This window comes from Rhinopithecus roxellana, chromosome 17 (assembly GCF_007565055.1).
Source record: "Rhinopithecus roxellana isolate Shanxi Qingling chromosome 17, ASM756505v1, whole genome shotgun sequence".
NCBI lineage: Eukaryota > Metazoa > Chordata > Mammalia > Primates > Cercopithecidae > Rhinopithecus > Rhinopithecus roxellana.
The window spans coordinates 2,072,459-2,088,984 of record NC_044565.1 but is presented as its reverse complement, the minus strand read 5'-3'; the positions used below and the strand labels follow the sequence as shown (position 1 = coordinate 2,088,984).

General features: G+C 44.2%; 1 protein-coding gene across 1 annotated transcript in view; it reads right to left on the bottom strand.

Annotated features, from left to right (window-relative positions):
- The window catches only part of LOC104672449 (X-linked retinitis pigmentosa GTPase regulator-like), a 54,841-nt gene extending 48,129 nt beyond the window's left edge, over positions 1-6,712 (bottom strand). Inside the window, 3 exon segments of the mRNA XM_030921253.1 lie at positions 1,669-1,761; positions 2,209-2,334; positions 6,508-6,712. Of these exon segments, the coding sequence (XP_030777113.1) occupies positions 1,669-1,761; positions 2,209-2,334; positions 6,508-6,535 (247 nt within the window). The 5' untranslated portion in view covers positions 6,536-6,712.
- Positions 6,713-16,526: the final 9,814 nt, after the last annotated feature.

The window sequence follows — 16,526 nt, the reverse complement described above, 5'->3', positions numbered from 1 at the left end:
CTTAACTAGCAAACCAGAGGTTTTCAGAACTGGTTGTGTACCATCATAACCAGTGGAGCTTGAATACAATATAGATAGCTTAGCCCCATCCTTAGGGAATCTGAGTCAGTGGGTCTAAAGTAGGGGCTAGGCATCTATATATGTATATTTTTAAACTCCATAGGTAGACCAGGTGTGGGGGCTCACACCTATTATCCCAGCACTTTGGGAAGCTGAGACAGGTGGATGGCTTGAGCTCATGAGTTCCAGACTGGCCTGAGCAACATGGTGAAACCCCATCTCTACAAAAAAATACAAAAATTAGCTGGGTGTGGTGGTGCATGCCTGTAGTTTCAGCTCTTCAGAGAGGGGGTGCTGAGGTGGGAGGATGGCTGGAGCCCAGGAGGTTGAGGCTGCAGTAATCAGAGATCACGCCACTGCACTCCAGCTTGGGCGACACAGCGAGACCCTGTCTCAAAAAAAAAAAAAAAAAAAAAAACCAAAAACAACTTCACAGGTAGTTAATATGTGCTGAGACTCACTGCATTCTATTATGCTGCCTCCTCACCAATCTGATCCATTACCTAACCTGCCATCACCATTATCAAGCTCACCTTCTATCACATTCAATGAAAAACTGAAAGACCAATATTGACAGGTATACACGTATGAATCAAAGTTGTTCATTCATTCATCTACATATTCAAAAAACATTTAAAGAACATCTCCTAAGTGCTTGGCATAGGGGCTGCAAAAAGATGACTAAGATAGAATTCCTGGTCTCAAGGATCCCATAGTCTAAACAATTCTGTTAGCTTCTCTATTAGATAAGATATTTGAGAGTAAGGGTCATGGTCACTGTGAATATCCCCAAGTGCTTAGACTGTGCTCAATAAATACTTTTTGAACACATGGAATACTTTAAAAGTTCCATAACAATTCCCATAAACAGCATGAATATGATAAGCTACACTGACATTTTGAGCTGAAATTAAAATCTAGCCAGGAAGATAAAAAATACTGCTCTTACTACATCTCAAGGAATCTCCATCATCCTTTCAAGTTTAGCTGATGTTCACAGGTTATACCCAAACAGAGATTTTGCATATAACATCCAGAAAGCTTTGTAAGGGTATTATATATCTAATACTTTCTGGAATAATCCTGATTTCAAATATTTTGTCCTGTTGTTCTTTTACACTAGTACTAATCAATCCCTAGTCTCGATGTTTTACTTACTTCACCTAGTCACTATATAAAGCAGGATAAGTATGTTTTATAAAACCAGCAACTAAATAGAAGCATAATGTCCACAACTCTATTAAATGAGAAAAGCTCAAAATTCTAACATATGTTTGTTCTCTGTATATACAATAACAGTAATACGTAGGTAGTTTTACAAACAAGCAAAAAAAAAAAAAAAAAAAGGAGGGGGGATGTTCAAATGCAATACTGTAAAATCATTACTTCCTTTGTGGTCCCTGGATTTAAAATCAATCTGATTTTTAGACCCTAACATATAAAAGCAGTTCTGAATATCACATAAAAGATAAGTTAAATGCTAATAATATTCAAGCAAATGTCAGAAAATAAACAACTAAACGCTTTATTATTTATGACATTAAAGAACTACACGGTCAACACAAAAACACTTTATACGGTTTGTGAAAAGGTAAAAAGATCCCAAACCTTTGACACATGTTGGCTTGCTGATGGCTGACTTTGATCCTAATCCTAACTGACCCCAGTTGTTACTACCAAACACGAAAAGTTTATTATTTCCTGGTGGGAGGGAAAAAGAAATAATCAACTGAAGCATTTTTCACACAATGTAAGATGAGTCATCACAAAGCAATAAAAAGCTCTACTTTTTAAATGTCACTGCTTTTCTGTGCTGAAACAAGCTACCTTGTTCATCTATGTATAACCAGATTCTATTAGGTGGGAAAGAGTTTCTAAAATAATACAGCAACAGTTTTTTAATTATATTGAAATAGATTCATTTCAAGAAAGTTGTGTGTATAGAAAATGATACTTAAATATACTAAGGAAACTTAAAATTTAAAAGACACTCCTGATGACGTATTTTGTGAAGAATTCTCTGGCAAAGTAAAAAAAAAAACACTTTTGATATATTTTCAACATGTTTAAAACACAGCAGCGTATCTATAACATAATATTTAGAATTTTCTAAGTATTACTGTCCTCATTCAGGATTGTAATACTAACCGGTAACAACAGCAGTATGTTCATCTCCACATAAAAGATGTACAGGGACATCATTTTTAAACCAGAATTTACTGGGATTATTTTCAGCAAATTTACTTTTCCCAAATGTAAACACAGCACCCGAATCTGCAAATATAAGATGGTCTCTATTTTATAACTTTTACTATGTTGCCTGTTATTAAAATACCTTTTCAGTAATTTATCCATACAAACCTCTTGTCTCATGACAGCTTTGCCCCCACGCTGGCAATGTTTAAGCCTTCCTTCTTCCACCTTAAAGCAGTCTTTCTTATTCCTCAGACTCCATTATAGTTTTATCTCTGAAATCTACTAGATTGAACATGTATTACTCATATACTGGCACAAAGTAAGAAATATACTATCACAAGGAAGGCAGTCATCTATTACTAATAGTTCTGCTGTCACCAAGTAGATGTCTATTCCCTGGAACGAAATGGTACAATCTGTGCTAGTCTTGCTCTGGTTAACACCTCATGGTCTGGCCTCTGACTGAGAGCTTTTCTCCAAACACAGAAACAGGACAGTATTTAGCTTCCTCATTAACTTCATCAGGATATCTATGGGGAGAGTCTCTATCAGTCAATTTGGATTTTCTCTGGTCCAGTTTTTCCAAGGAACCTCCAGTGTTCTCATGCAAGAGAAACGACGTTAGCCCAAATGGTGAACTCTTTTTATTTTTGTTGAAACAGAGTCTCACTCTGTCACCCAGGTTGAAGCACAGTGGCCCAATCACGGCTAACTGCCGCCTCAACCTCCTGGGCCCAAGCAATTCTCCCACCTCAGCCTCCAGAGAAGCTAGGACTATAGGCGTGTGCCACCATGTCCAGCTAAATTTTGTAATTTTTGTACAGACGGGGTTTTAGCATGTTGTCCAGGCTGGTCTCACACTCCCGGGCTTAGGCTCAGGTCTCAAACTCCTGGGCTCCTGCCTCGGCCTCCCAAAGTGCTGGGATTACAGGCGTGAACCACGACACCTGGCCAAAATGGTGAACTCTTAATTTCTTTGTTGGTAATCCCAGTGAATACCCATAAAACCAGAGACAGCACAGAGAGAAACATATTACTCCACCACTATCTCTTTCATTTGAATCAAGGGAAAGCAGCTAGAAAAAACAAACAAACAAACAAACAAACAGGCTTTAAAGGCAACTAGGTATTCAAAGGTTGTTGTAAGGATTAAACGAGATGACATGAATAAAGCACTTAGCGGCCGGGAGCGGTGGCTCAAGCCTGTAATCCCAGCACTTTGGGAGGCCGAGACGGGCGGATCACGAGGTCAGGAAATCAAGACCATCCTGGCTAACACGGTGAAACCCCGTCTCTACTAAAAAATACAAAAAACTAGCCGGGCGAGGTGGCGGGTGCCTGTAGTCCCAGCTACTCAGGAGGCTGAGGCAGGAGAATGGCGTAAACCCAGGAGGCGGAGCTTGCAGTGAGCTGAGATCCGGCCACTGCACTCCAGCCCCGGAGACAGAGCGAGACTCCTTCTCAAAAAAAAAAAAAAAAAAAAAAAAGAACTTAGCTCAGAGCCTAGCATCCTCAAAGTGTTAGCTCATAGCTAGCTGCCTCTGTAAACTCTTCCTCCACCATAAGAGTTGGAAATGATCACTGGCTTCTCTGAACTATGTGATTTGTAGAATTTATATGGCAAATAATTGTGCTACCTAGCAATCTCTCTAATTAAACTGTTACACAAATCAGCAAAATTACAAATGTCAGCAAGATTTGTGTAACAGTTTGATTAGAGAGCTTGGTAGGTAGCATAATATGTAAGATGAGGTCCTCACAAAGCAATAAAAAACTATACTTTAAAAATGTTGGCCAGGTGTGGTGGCTCACGCCTGCAATCCCAGCACTTTGGGAGGCCTAGGCGGGTGGATCATTCGAGGTCAGGAGTTTGAGACCAGCCTGGCCAACGTGGTGAAACCCCGTCTTGACTAAAAATGCAAAAATTAGCCAGGTATGGTGGTGGGCGCCTGTAATCCTAGCTACTTGGGGGGCTGAGGCAGGACAATCGCATGAACACCAGGGGCAGAGGTTGCAGTGAGCCAAGACAGCGTCATTGCACTCGAGCCTGGGCGATAGAGTAAGACTCCGTCTCAAAAAAAAAAAAAAAAAGTCACTGCTTCTCTGTGTTGAAACACAGACAGAGTTCACCATTTGTTACCCCAAATGTTGTTTTTTTCCAACTATTTTCTAAGGTTATAGAAGGTATAAACTGTCTGCACTACCCATATTGCCTGGCACAAAGTAGCCATTGTGTGTTCTACTTTTCACACAAAAAGTGTCCCCCTTACACACATGTATATTCATAACTGTTCAATGTTTTGTTTACGAATTCATCATAATGGTGAGTAGGTAGTCGAATATAACTTTCGATATTGTTAATATAAAAGACAGGTTACCCAAGTCGTCAGCAAAGGAGCACTTCAGCTTTTCCTGATTTCTGAGAACTCAGAATGTTTAGGGATCCAGTACAAAATGAAAAGATCCTCTCAACACAGCTACTCAGGAAGTTTCTAATTCTCATCTTACTCACGCACTACAGTCAGTCATAGAGATGTCTTTTTCTCTTTCCAGAAACAGTACATGGGAAAGGATGGTTTATCTTTCCCCCCAAAACAACATCACAAAATGCCACGGTCCTAGGAGATTGGGAGAGGAGTACACCGGGATGTTGAGATTTAACATTCTTACATCAAGTCATTACCTGATCTGAGTAGTATTCACAAACTGTTGTGGCACAGCATCATTTTGAAGAGAGACTGAAAACCCCTACCAGTTCCCAAAAACCATTTAAACACACACATATACCAAATAGTAGGCCAGGTCCAGCTTCTGGGGAAATCTCAAGGGGGGTGATCACACATAAAGTAATTCGTACCGGAAAGGAAAACATGGCGAATATAAGTATTAATAATACATATTAATATGCAAGAGACTAGCCACTGTGGACAACTTTTTGAGAACCACTGTGAGGCATCTCAGTTCGACTAGGATCTAGAACAGACTCTGAGTTTCCCCAGAATGAATTATTTTAACATTTTAACTGTTTTGTCCTGGCTCCCCTGGCTTTCCTGATACCCTCATCCCAAGCCAAGGTTTGGTGGCTCTGATCTGGCTCTGTAACATCTACTGTCAATTTGTATGGTCATTTTGTTCACCTTCCTGTATGTCTCACTAAATTGTGAACTGCAGGACAGGAATCTAAGTTCCGGCCAGGAGCATGGAAGAAAACATACATATTTCAGTGAAGGTATAACTTCTGCTCAAACCCAGTGTTTTTTCAACATGGTCGTGACCTACTAGTGGGTCAGAAAATCAATTCAGTGGATCACGATTAGCATTTTAAAAGAATGCATTATCAAAAAGCTGTGTGTGGAATCTAAGTGGTTAGAACAAGGACTGCATCACGAGCCATCTATTTCTGTTACACAGTATGTGTGGGGTATCGGGGCACAATGTCAAAAGTATTTCTAACTATAGAGCTCAGGAAAAAAAGGCTAAAAAACACTCGCTAAAGGGTCCCTCTTCTTCCTCTTTATCCAATTTATTTCCTGTATCCCCTTTTACCCCCACAACCCTGATCACTCACTCTTTACCGCATTCAATACATAACCGGGAGCTCAGGACCTCCAAAGTGCACAAGTCTGGAGTCTGTACTTTGGGGAGTTTACAGATAGGTAAAAAGTGTCCCTGCCTGGCCGGGCGCGGTGGCTCACGCCTATAATCTCAGCACTTTGGAAGGCCGAGGCGGGCTGATCACCTGAGGTCGGGAGTTCGAGAGCAGCCTGACCAACATACAGAAACCCCGTCTCTACTAAAAATACAAAATTAGCCAGGCGTGGTGGCGCATGCCCGTAATCCCAGCTACTCGGAGGCTGAGGCAGGAGAATCGCTTGAACCCGGGAGGCGGAGGTTGCGGTGAGCCGAGATCGCGCCATCGCACTCCAGCCTGGCCAACAAGAGCGAAACTCCGTCTCCAAAAAAAAAAAAAAAAAAAAAAGTGTCCCGCCTTCAAGAATCTCATCAAAAGCTTATTTTAAAAGCATAAGAAAGACAGGCACCCTATTTCCCGTTCTCCCCCATCCTGTTCTTCCGGTGCGGTCCTCTGCCCTCAGTCATTTGTGAGAGAGCAACCAGCGATCCCGCCACAGTCCGGCCGCCAAGCCTGGGGCCTGTCCCCTTACAGGGCCGATCCGGAAGCGGGGCCAGGCCGCCCGCCCGCCCGCGGACCCTCCCTCCCGGCCTTCCGCCACAGGCGCCGGCGCGACTCACCGGGCAACAGCTCTTCGGGCTCCTTCATCCCAAAGGGCGGTACGGACAACCTGCGCCTGGGCCAGGAGGCTGTAGAGGACGGTTTGGTCGGGGCTAAGGCAGCTACTCCGCGCAGACGCTGGCCGCGAAAGCCCCCCACTTCCGCATGGCAAAACTCCGTGGATCAACTACAACCGCGCTCCCGGAAGTCAACAAACAGCCGCTAGGGGCAACGGGGGCGAAGCTTGGGAATGCAAGGCGGGGCAGGCGCCGCTGGGGAGGGGAACAGAGGCCGGGTGGCTGGTAAGGGGTAGACTCAGGCACAGCGGAGGGGCGGTAGAGACCACGCGCCCTCTGGCGGCCTGGAGCAGAGAGGCGGTCACGCCGCCCAGGGATGCCCTGGAGTCAACGCCCTGGTGCCGCTGGAGGTCCAGGCGCCTCAAGGACCCTGCCATGAGTGGCAGACGTCACAAATCTCATACCCCGTGACATAAGCAAACATCCACACACAATTATGACACTACTAGTAACAGTGACCAGCTGGAACATTAAAGGAGATAAGCACTCTGCTAAAGGCATCTCCAGCATCTAAACCAAGGTCTGGCCTATATTGAATGCTCATTACGTATTTATTGACCAAATGAGAACTATTACAACCCTGTAAAGTGGTTAATGTCACCCCTGTTTAAGCATGTGGAGATTATACAATAAGAGATCTGGAGTCTAGCGCAGCTAGTCCAGCCTGTAGTCAACAGAAAGTAAAAGCTGAGTGTTTTGTTTTTCTAAGACCACCAGAGCGGGTACAAAAGAACCAGCGACTAGGCAAGGGTAGGAGTAAAACTGCAAGTTTATTTTGGTCACCTAGCTTCAAGGGAAGAAGGTGGGTAGGGAGAGGTCTGTTGGCCCCCGACAAAAGGGGCCCCCAGGGTCACCCGTACGGCTCTCGGACGGAGTTCCAACAGTCCCGACCGCAGTGGCGAACCGACCGCAGTGGGGAAGCTGGGAAGTCCGCGCATGGCGATCCTCTGGAGCGGCTTTTCTAGGAGTGGGAGGGCGATAGGCGGGGCACGGGCGTGTCCGGGGGCGTTCCGCAGGTGCGACCAGGTAAATCTTGGTCTCTTCAGATTGACATCACCTGGCGCATGCCTAGTTGGTCTGCACCTTCCCGGGTCCCCGGCTGGATTTTCGCGCGCGCGGGAAAAGTTGGGGGGGGGGAATGAAGAACCCGGAAGTGCGCCATCTTGCCTCCGTTCATCCAAACAGTCCAACCTTTTATTGATAATAGTGATAAAGGGGCGCCGTGGTCTGTCTGGCTACTTCCTGCTGTTAAGGGGCGCTGTTAAGGTCGGGGCCCATGGTTGGCATTTGGACGTACGGATGAAGAATAAAATAAAGCACAGTATTAGTATAGGAACGAGGTATGGAAGCATTTGAGGGTTTGAATGTTAGTGTCTGCTAGGCCTGACTTACTAACATAATAGCAGCACTCTTCTCTAAGGAAGAGACAAGTGCCTCCTTTTTCAGCTGTAAACAAGCCTAGGGCTTGCCTGTTTTGGGCAGCTACTTAGGCTATTGAGGTAGTTCGGCGCTGCAGGGAGGCCAGGCTTTCAGCTGATTCCAATAACTAGAGGGAGGAAAAACAGCCCGTTTTGACGGGAGTGGCGTAGTGGCATGGAAAGTTGCTGGAAAAGCTCTGCTACTTCTGCCTGGCTGTATAGAGTTAGACTGGGGACCAAGGACACAGGGACATAGAGGGATCAGTTAGTGGCTGTATGGTTAAGAGTTTTTGAGAGAGATCAGTTGCACGAGAAATAGCCTTCAATGGGGGCCGTTTTGGCCTCCATTGGGTGCCTGAGTATGATTACCTCAGGATGAATTTGGAGTTGAATAACGGAAAGGAAGGATTGGGCAGTTGCACGAGAAATAGCCTTCAATGGGGGCCGTTTTGGCCTCCATTGGGTGCCTGAGTATGATTACCTCAGGATGAATTTGGAGTTGAATAACGGAAAGGAAGGATTGGGCAGTGGAGATGTTCGATGAAGGTTAGGAGATGGGAGAACCACTGCTCTGGATTATTGTCTGGAGGTAGATATGGGTCTGGGGTTATGTATTGAAAGTCTAATAGGTTTATGTAGAGGATGGTGAGAAAGCGAGCTAAGCGCCAGGGGTCAGGGAGCATGAACTAGTTAAGAAAGTTTTGTAAGTTTGAGGCGAGTGGGGGAAAGTTGAACTGATGTCCACTGATTGTTCCCAGTGGGGGCCCTTTTTAGCTGGGAAATATGAATCCAATGCGTGTGTCCTAGGAGTTTTGCTGCTGTATGTGTAGACAGGAGGACAATGTATGGGCCTTTCCACCTGGGCTGTAAGTCTTTGGCTTGGATATCTTTTATGTATACTTGGTCCCCAGGACTGAGGGAGAGATGTGGGTTGTAGGCATCTGTTGGAGGAGGGTGTGCTAACTCAGCGTGTTGTCTTAGGAGTTGTCTGAGAAGAGTGAGATATGGGAGGTAGTTCGCCAAAGGGGCTGGCAGGGAAGGTATTTGTTGGAGGGTTAGGGGCCGTCCGTAGACTAATTCGAACGGACTGAGGCCTGTTGGGCTTCGAGGTGCTGCCCGCAGCCGGGTCAGGGCTAAGGGAAGGAGAGTTACCCACGACTGCCGGGTTTCGATTGAGAGTTTGGTGAGCTGCTGTTTGATGAGTGCGTTAGCCTTTTCTACCTTACCAGAAGACTGAGGCCTATAAGGGATGTGGAGTTTCCAGGTGATGTGTAGGAGGGCTGCCACCTGTTGGACTACCTTAGAGATGAATGCTGGACCATTGTCGGATTGAAGAGTGACCGGGAGGCCAAACCTAGGAATAATATGTTCAGTGAGTATAGAGGCAACAATGTTAGCGGTTTCTCCTGTGGTAGGATAGGCCTCGATCCACCCGGAAAAGGTGTCCACAAGGGTTAAGAGGTATTTGAATTTTTTATGTCTTGGCATATGTGTAAAATCAATTTGCCAATCTTCACCTGGTTGGTGTCCTCTGAGTTGATGGCTGGGATGGGGATTACGCAATGCGCCTTGAGGATTTGCCTTTAGACAGGTAGAGCACTGCTGGTTGATTGTAAGTAAGTGTTTTTGTAGTGTTGGACAGTGGAGGAGGGGATTCAGGAAATCATATAAGGCTTTGGGTCCTATATGTAAAGAATTATGTATGTCTGTTAGAATGGTATGGAGTTGTGTTTCAGGAATAACTAGTTTGTTATCAATATAGATCCAGTGACCTGTAGCTAGTTTGGCTGTTGGATTTTTTATAGCTTAGCCTTTTCTTCCTGAGTGTAATTAGGGGCATACTGGGGGGAGAGAAAACAGGCAGAAGGAGGCTTAGGAGTGGAAAATCCGGCGGCTGACTTGGCAGTGACATCAGCGAAATTGTTGCCAGCTGCTACCGGGTTAGATGAAGTTTGGTGCCCTTTACAATGTATAATGGCTACCTTGGAAGGTGCCGACAGTGCATCTAGTAGTTTGAGTATTTGGTTTTTGTTAATAATAGGGGTACCGCTGGTGGTTAAAAACCCTCTCTCTTTCCAGATGACTGAATGAGTGTGTGCAATTAGAAAAGCATATTTAGAATCTGTGTATATGTTTACTGTTTTTCCTTTTGATAGTAGGAGTGCCTTGGTTAGTGCAGTGAGTTCTGCCTGCTGTGATGTGGTCCCTTGTGGTAGGGGTTTTGCCTCTAAAACTGTGCAAGAGGTAACTACTGCATATCCTGCCTGTCTGTTTCCTTGAGGGTTGATAAAGGAGCTGCCATCCACAAATAGGGTTAGTTGTGCATTCTGAAGGGGCTGGTCATGGAAGTGTAGGTGGCTGGGGGGTTGAGCCTCCAGAACCTCAGGACAAGAATGTTTAGTATGGGGTGGTTTAAGAGAGTCTGGTAGTAAAGTGGCTGGATTTAGAGAGGAGCAAACTTCTAAAGTAAGAGTGGGGTCTTCTATGAATAACAGATGGAAAAGTTGGAGCCGGGATGGAGTTAAGTGGGGTTCACCAGCAGCACAACATCATTGCTGTAGAATTTGCTCAGCGATGTTATATGATGCAGGGTTTCCCGTGCATCAACATTTGGCTATCATGAAATGAAGAAGCAAAAAGCCATCCTCCAGGATGAGCAGATTTATGTACACTTGGTAGTTGTGGACATGAGCTCTAGAATCAGACGCAACTGGATTCAGAGATCCCTGAATTACTCGTGTGTGTTACCAACTCTTCCTCAGGAAGTTTGCATTAACATGAAGAGGGGACATTAAACTATTAGTTACACAAATAATCCTTTACTTACAAAGCAAACCGGAGGTTACTAAGGAAGTATTTAACAAGAAGCATTGACCTGGTGTAGGAGGTTAAGAAAGGCTTATCTGAAGAAAGAACATTAAATCTAAGAACTGGAGAAAGGGAAGCCAGGAGGGGGAGAGAGCTCCTGGCAGAGAGTAAATTGTGCATAAATGTTTATAAGGAGCTTGACTCTTTAAAGGAACACCAAGAGGCGAGGCTGGTTCCTAGCAAGGTGGCAAGGTCTTGGGCCTATTAAGGATCTGAGATTTTATCCTAAAGGCACTGTGAAACCACTGAGAAGTTTTAGGCGTAGAACAACAGAACAGGATCAGTTATGTGTGTCCCTGAAATCATTCTGCCTGGTCTGGATGCTATGTAGAGAATAAACTAGAGCAGTGAGAAGGGTTCAGAGGCTATTGCAGAATTTCAGATATGTGGTCAGGATGACTTGGAGTACAGTTCATTGGTGCCAGAGAGGAGTAGAAAGATTTGAAAATATTTTAGGTCGTAGAGTCAACAGGAAATGGCTTCTGACTATTGACTCCTAGACAGTGCTGGACTACCGAATAGTTCTGAAAGCAACAGCAAAGATGGGACCTTAAATTATTTTGAAAAGGATTTGATATTCATTTTTAGAGCATCATAATTGTTACTATGGGAAAATTAGAATTTTTAAATATTTACTTTATGATATGCAGTCATTTTTTTATTTCAAAATACAATAAGGCACATTTTGGTGCTAAGCATCCCAGAAGATAATGATGCAGCCCTACTCCAACGTTTCCAACATAAGCAAATAGCAGGAGGGGGGCACCATTTACTGAGATGGGGAACACTGAGGAAAGAGCTGGTGACATTGGAGTTAGGTAAATGGGGCAAGAAGAGCACATTGAGTTCATCCTTGAGCACACTAAGACATCAAATTGGAAGCGCTGAGCAGGTAATTGGTGAGCAGAAGCCCCAGAAGGAAGCACATATTCGAGGAATGACTGGGTCTACATAGTGAAAGCAGGCTTGAGATACTTGCAACACTGGAAAGTGACTGTAGAATTGAGGCAGTAGAATAGGGTCGGGAGGCAGGAAGCGTAAGGTCAATTCATGCTGACTTCCTAAAACTAAATCAAAAGGAAAACCCCAACTTTCCACACCTAAGTAACAAATGAACCAGAGGCTACTCCCTTTTCAACCCCCACCCCTTTTTTCTGCGTGGCAGATGGAAAGTTGAAAGTATCTCTGATTAGTTGCTTTTTGCAACCAATCAGACATTTGCATAGGAGTATAACTCTGTAACTTCACTTTAGCCTCTGATTGGTTGCTTTCGACAACCAATCAGATGCTTGAATAGGGTGTAACCTTTGTAACTACACTTCAGCCTCTGATTGGTTGCAAGGCCACTACTTCATTTACATAGTAACCAATGGGAAATGTACCAATGGTTACTTGGGAATGGCACCAGGTAACCAATGGGAAACCTCTAGAGGGTAATAAAACCCCAGAAAACTCTGTAAAGGGACTCTTGAGCCCCTGCACTAGGGCTTGCCCCCACCATGGGGTTTTGCCACATTGCCCAGGCTGGTCTTAAACTTCTGAGCTCAAGCAATCTGCCCACCTCAGCCTCCCAAACTGCTGGGATTACAGGCGTGAGCCACTGTGCCTTGCCATCTATACTATTGATATATATGATCCAGAGCTATATAATATATATCGCAACCCCAGGCCATGAATTGGCACTGGTTCATGGCCTGTTAGGAACAGGGCTGCAGAGCAAGTGGAACTTCATCTGTATATACAGCCACTCCCCACCACCCAAGCTCCACCCCCTTCTCAGATCAGTGGCGGCATTAGTTTCTCCTAGGAGTGTGAACCCTATTGTGAACTGCACATGGGAGGGATCTAGGTTGTGTGCTCCTTATGAGAATCTAACCCCTGATGATCTGTCATTGTTTCCTATCACCCCTAGATGGGAACCCTCTAGTTGCAGGAAAACAAGCTCAGGGCTCCCACTGATTCTACACTATGTTGTATATTTGTATAGAACATAATGTATGCCAACATACATTTGTATATTTCATTATATATTACAATGTAATAATAATAGAAGTAAAGTGCACAATGAATGTAATGTGCTTTAATCATCCCAAAACCATCCCCACCCCTCCCCTCACCCCCCATCCCTGGTCAGTGGAAAACTTGTCTTCCACAAAACTGGTCTCTGGTGTCAAAAAGGTTGTGGACCACTGATATATATGTGAGATTTGTATATACAGCTATGCTGTAGCCCTAGAGTTTATATATATATACACACACACACACATATTATATATATGTAAAATATAACATAATGCTATCGTATATCTCAGAAGGTGGTTGTGAAATAATAGGTAATGCATGCAAAACTTATAGCTTGGTGCCTGGAATGATGGAGCACTCAACAGTGTTAGCTATTAATAAGGCAAAGGCAGCTCACTGTATTCGTCAGCATAACCCATGCTATGCTGCAGCTCAAACAACACCCAAATCTCAGTGGCTTGACACAAAGAAGTTTCTTTCTCACTAATGCTACATTTCCAATGTGGGTCGATTGGAGGATATGCTCCACCTGCTCAAGCAGGGGCTCAGGCTACATATGGACGTTCAACTACCTTGTAGCAACACCATGTACAACTCGTGACCTCTTTGGTTGCTGTAGCAGGGCAAGAGAGAGAGGAAGTTAGAGATGAAATGTTTAAGGCTGTGCACGGTGGCTCATGCCTGTAGTCCCAGAACTTTGGGAGGCTGAGGCGGGTGGATCGCCTGAGGTCAGGAGTTCAAGACCAGCCTGGCCAACATGGTGAAACCCTGTCTCTACTAAAAATACAAAAAATTAGCTGGGTGTGGTGGCAGGTGCCTGTAATCCCAACTACTCAGGAGGCTGAGGCAGGAGAATCACTTGAACTCAGGAGGCAGAGGTTGCAGTGAGCCGAGATGGCGCCACTGCACTCCAGCCTGGGCAACAAGAAGAAAACTGTCTCAAAAAAAAAAGAAAAACTGGAGAGAAGCTTTCTGAGAAACTGCTTTGTGATGTGTACATTCCACTCAGGGAGTTATACCTCTTTTCTCATAAGGCAGTGTTTGAACACTGTTCCTGTAACACCGAAAAAGTGATATTTCAGAGCTCATTGAAGACTATGGCGAATCACACACCTAGCCCATCTACTTGGTATTCCTGCCTACCTCCTCTAAGTCTCAGCCTTGTGGGGTGTGTGTCTGCTGGTACTGGTCAGGGCAGGTGAAGAGCTTGAGCACATCACCCAACCCTACAGGGTTTTCCCTTCCCATTCCCAACAGCTCAGAGGAAGAGAATGGGAGACAAAGGACCTGGTGATTAAACTCCCAAGACACTGGGCTGTCTGCTTGTGTCTCAGATGGAACAGGCCCAGCGAGAGTCTTTAGGGTCAGAACTCAAAGATTTATTGAGGTGAGTGTTCCATTTTAGTCATGGCAAAGCTATACCTTTTATGGGGCTAAATTTAAGGTATAAAGTGATCATTTTGTTGTTTAAGGTCTGGGAGTTACAGAGGAAACTGATTTCTTTTATACACTTTAAATGAACTTATTTACAATCAGTAAAGATCTAACACTATAAATGGTAAAGTCTTTCCCCTTGGCAAGCCCTTCAAACAGCAAACTCAACAGTAGCAGCTAATGCATCTTTCAAAAGGCACTCCTGCAATCAATTAACTTACTATGCTTGACTATTCAGCCTGTTAATCCAAATTTAAGCATTACCTCAAAGCTGGTTTACCATTGTGAAGTTCACTAATATGCTCCATTGAAACAATTCACTCAGGCAGGGGTAAAACACAAAGTGGCAAGCTGGGGATACAGTTGTCCCCTTTAAGAGGGATTTTAAAGTTTATGTCCCTGCCTTCTCCCCAGCAGCTGTATTCTCCCCAGTGGCCAGAGTTTCCTTCTGCTTCAACAAAGACATATCTATATTCTCTTCCAGTTCTGTGTGTCTAAGGTTTTCCCATACTCCAGACTCTGATATACATGATCTAGCTTATTTTTAGTCTAAGGACATCTTAGGGATGAGACCAGAATTCCAAGTGAGGTTCAAATTTGCAGTAACACCAGTGGCCCAAGTATGCAACTTGAGGCTGCCAAAAGTGGCTCTTTAAAATGTCTTAGAGCTGTTGAGTAACACTAAACTCCTTATTTTACAGATGAGTCAAGTGAGACACAGAGAAATTTAGTCTCTTCTCAGTTTGTGAGGTATCTTTCAAGATACAGTTCAGCCATCCACTCAGAAGCCATCCCTGACCACTCTCCACTGTCATCAACACCAAATATTTACTGAGTGTCTGTTATATGCCAGTCCTTGTTCTAGGCACCTGGGATTCACCAGTACACAGTGGAGACAAAAATCCCTGCCCTGGAGCAGCTTACATTCTAGCACAGGAAACAGACAATGAACAGTTGAGTATGATAAATGTTGAAGGCAGCAAGTTCTGGAGGAGAACAGAACAGGGTCATGGGGATCAGGAGTGCCTGAGTGGGAGATGGTTGAGTCTGTGGTTTTTGAATAGTTGAGTAGGTGACGGCTGGCACAAACTTAAAGGAGTTGAGGAAGTTACCCACTCAAGGATCTGGGGAAGAGTATGCCACGTAGGGGGACCACACATGCAAATGCTATGATGTAGAACCTTGCCTGGTAAGCCCAAGACACAGTGAGCAAGCCAGTGACAGCTTCAGGGGTGGAAGGGAAACGGGCTTGCAGAACACTTGGGACCACCATAGGGGCCTTGGCCGCTGCAGAGTTCTAGCAGAAGAGTGTGTCAAAGTCAAAACATGGAGACAAATCTCTGAAATTTGGAAATTTTATTTGGAAAGACAGAATTGCAACTTGGGACATACATACAGTCTGGGTGGTCTTCGGTATGTCTGCAAACAAAGAGAAGCTTGGATGTTTCATTGTAAAAAGAGAAATGTTATGTTTTGCTCTCGGAAAGTTCTTTGGTCCTAGTAAGGTTTTGAGGAACTGACAAGTTTTGATTGGTAAGTGACAGCAATGGGTTAAACTATTCTCACAGCTCCAGGAGATTGTTTCAGTAGCTATAGATAAGACTGGTTTCAGGTTACAGCAGGTAGTTTCAGCAGCCAGAGAATTATATTCTTGGAGCAATGTTTTGTGTCCTGAGTGCCTTTCCCTCTGCCTTTTCAAATCTATTTTAATTGGGTATGACAAGAATGACCCAAATGGTATGATCAACTTTCACAAGTGACATGATTCAACTTTTTCTGATTTCAAAGGCCCATTCTGGCTGCTGTATTGAGAAAAGAATGTGGTGGACAGATATAGAAGCATGGAAATCTGATAGGGCTATTGCAATCAGAAAAGAGGTGATGGCAGCTTGGATCTGTTGGTAGCAGTAGAGTGGTAAGAAGCAATTTCATTCTGGCTATGTTTTAAAAATAGAACCAACAGGATTGGCTGAGAGATTGGATGGATTTTAAGAGAAAGAATGTCTCTGAGGGTTTTGTTTTGTTTGGTTTTGTTTTGCTTTCCCAAACTACAATGATGAGGATTTTTTCTTCTTTTTATAAGTCTAAGCAACATACTTACACACATATTCCAACTCATCACACTGTGTCATAATTTTTTTTCTACCTCTTCTACTTTGTGCTAAGCTGAGGGCTGACCTTGTGTTGTATTCACCTTTACATTCCCAATGCCTACTGCAG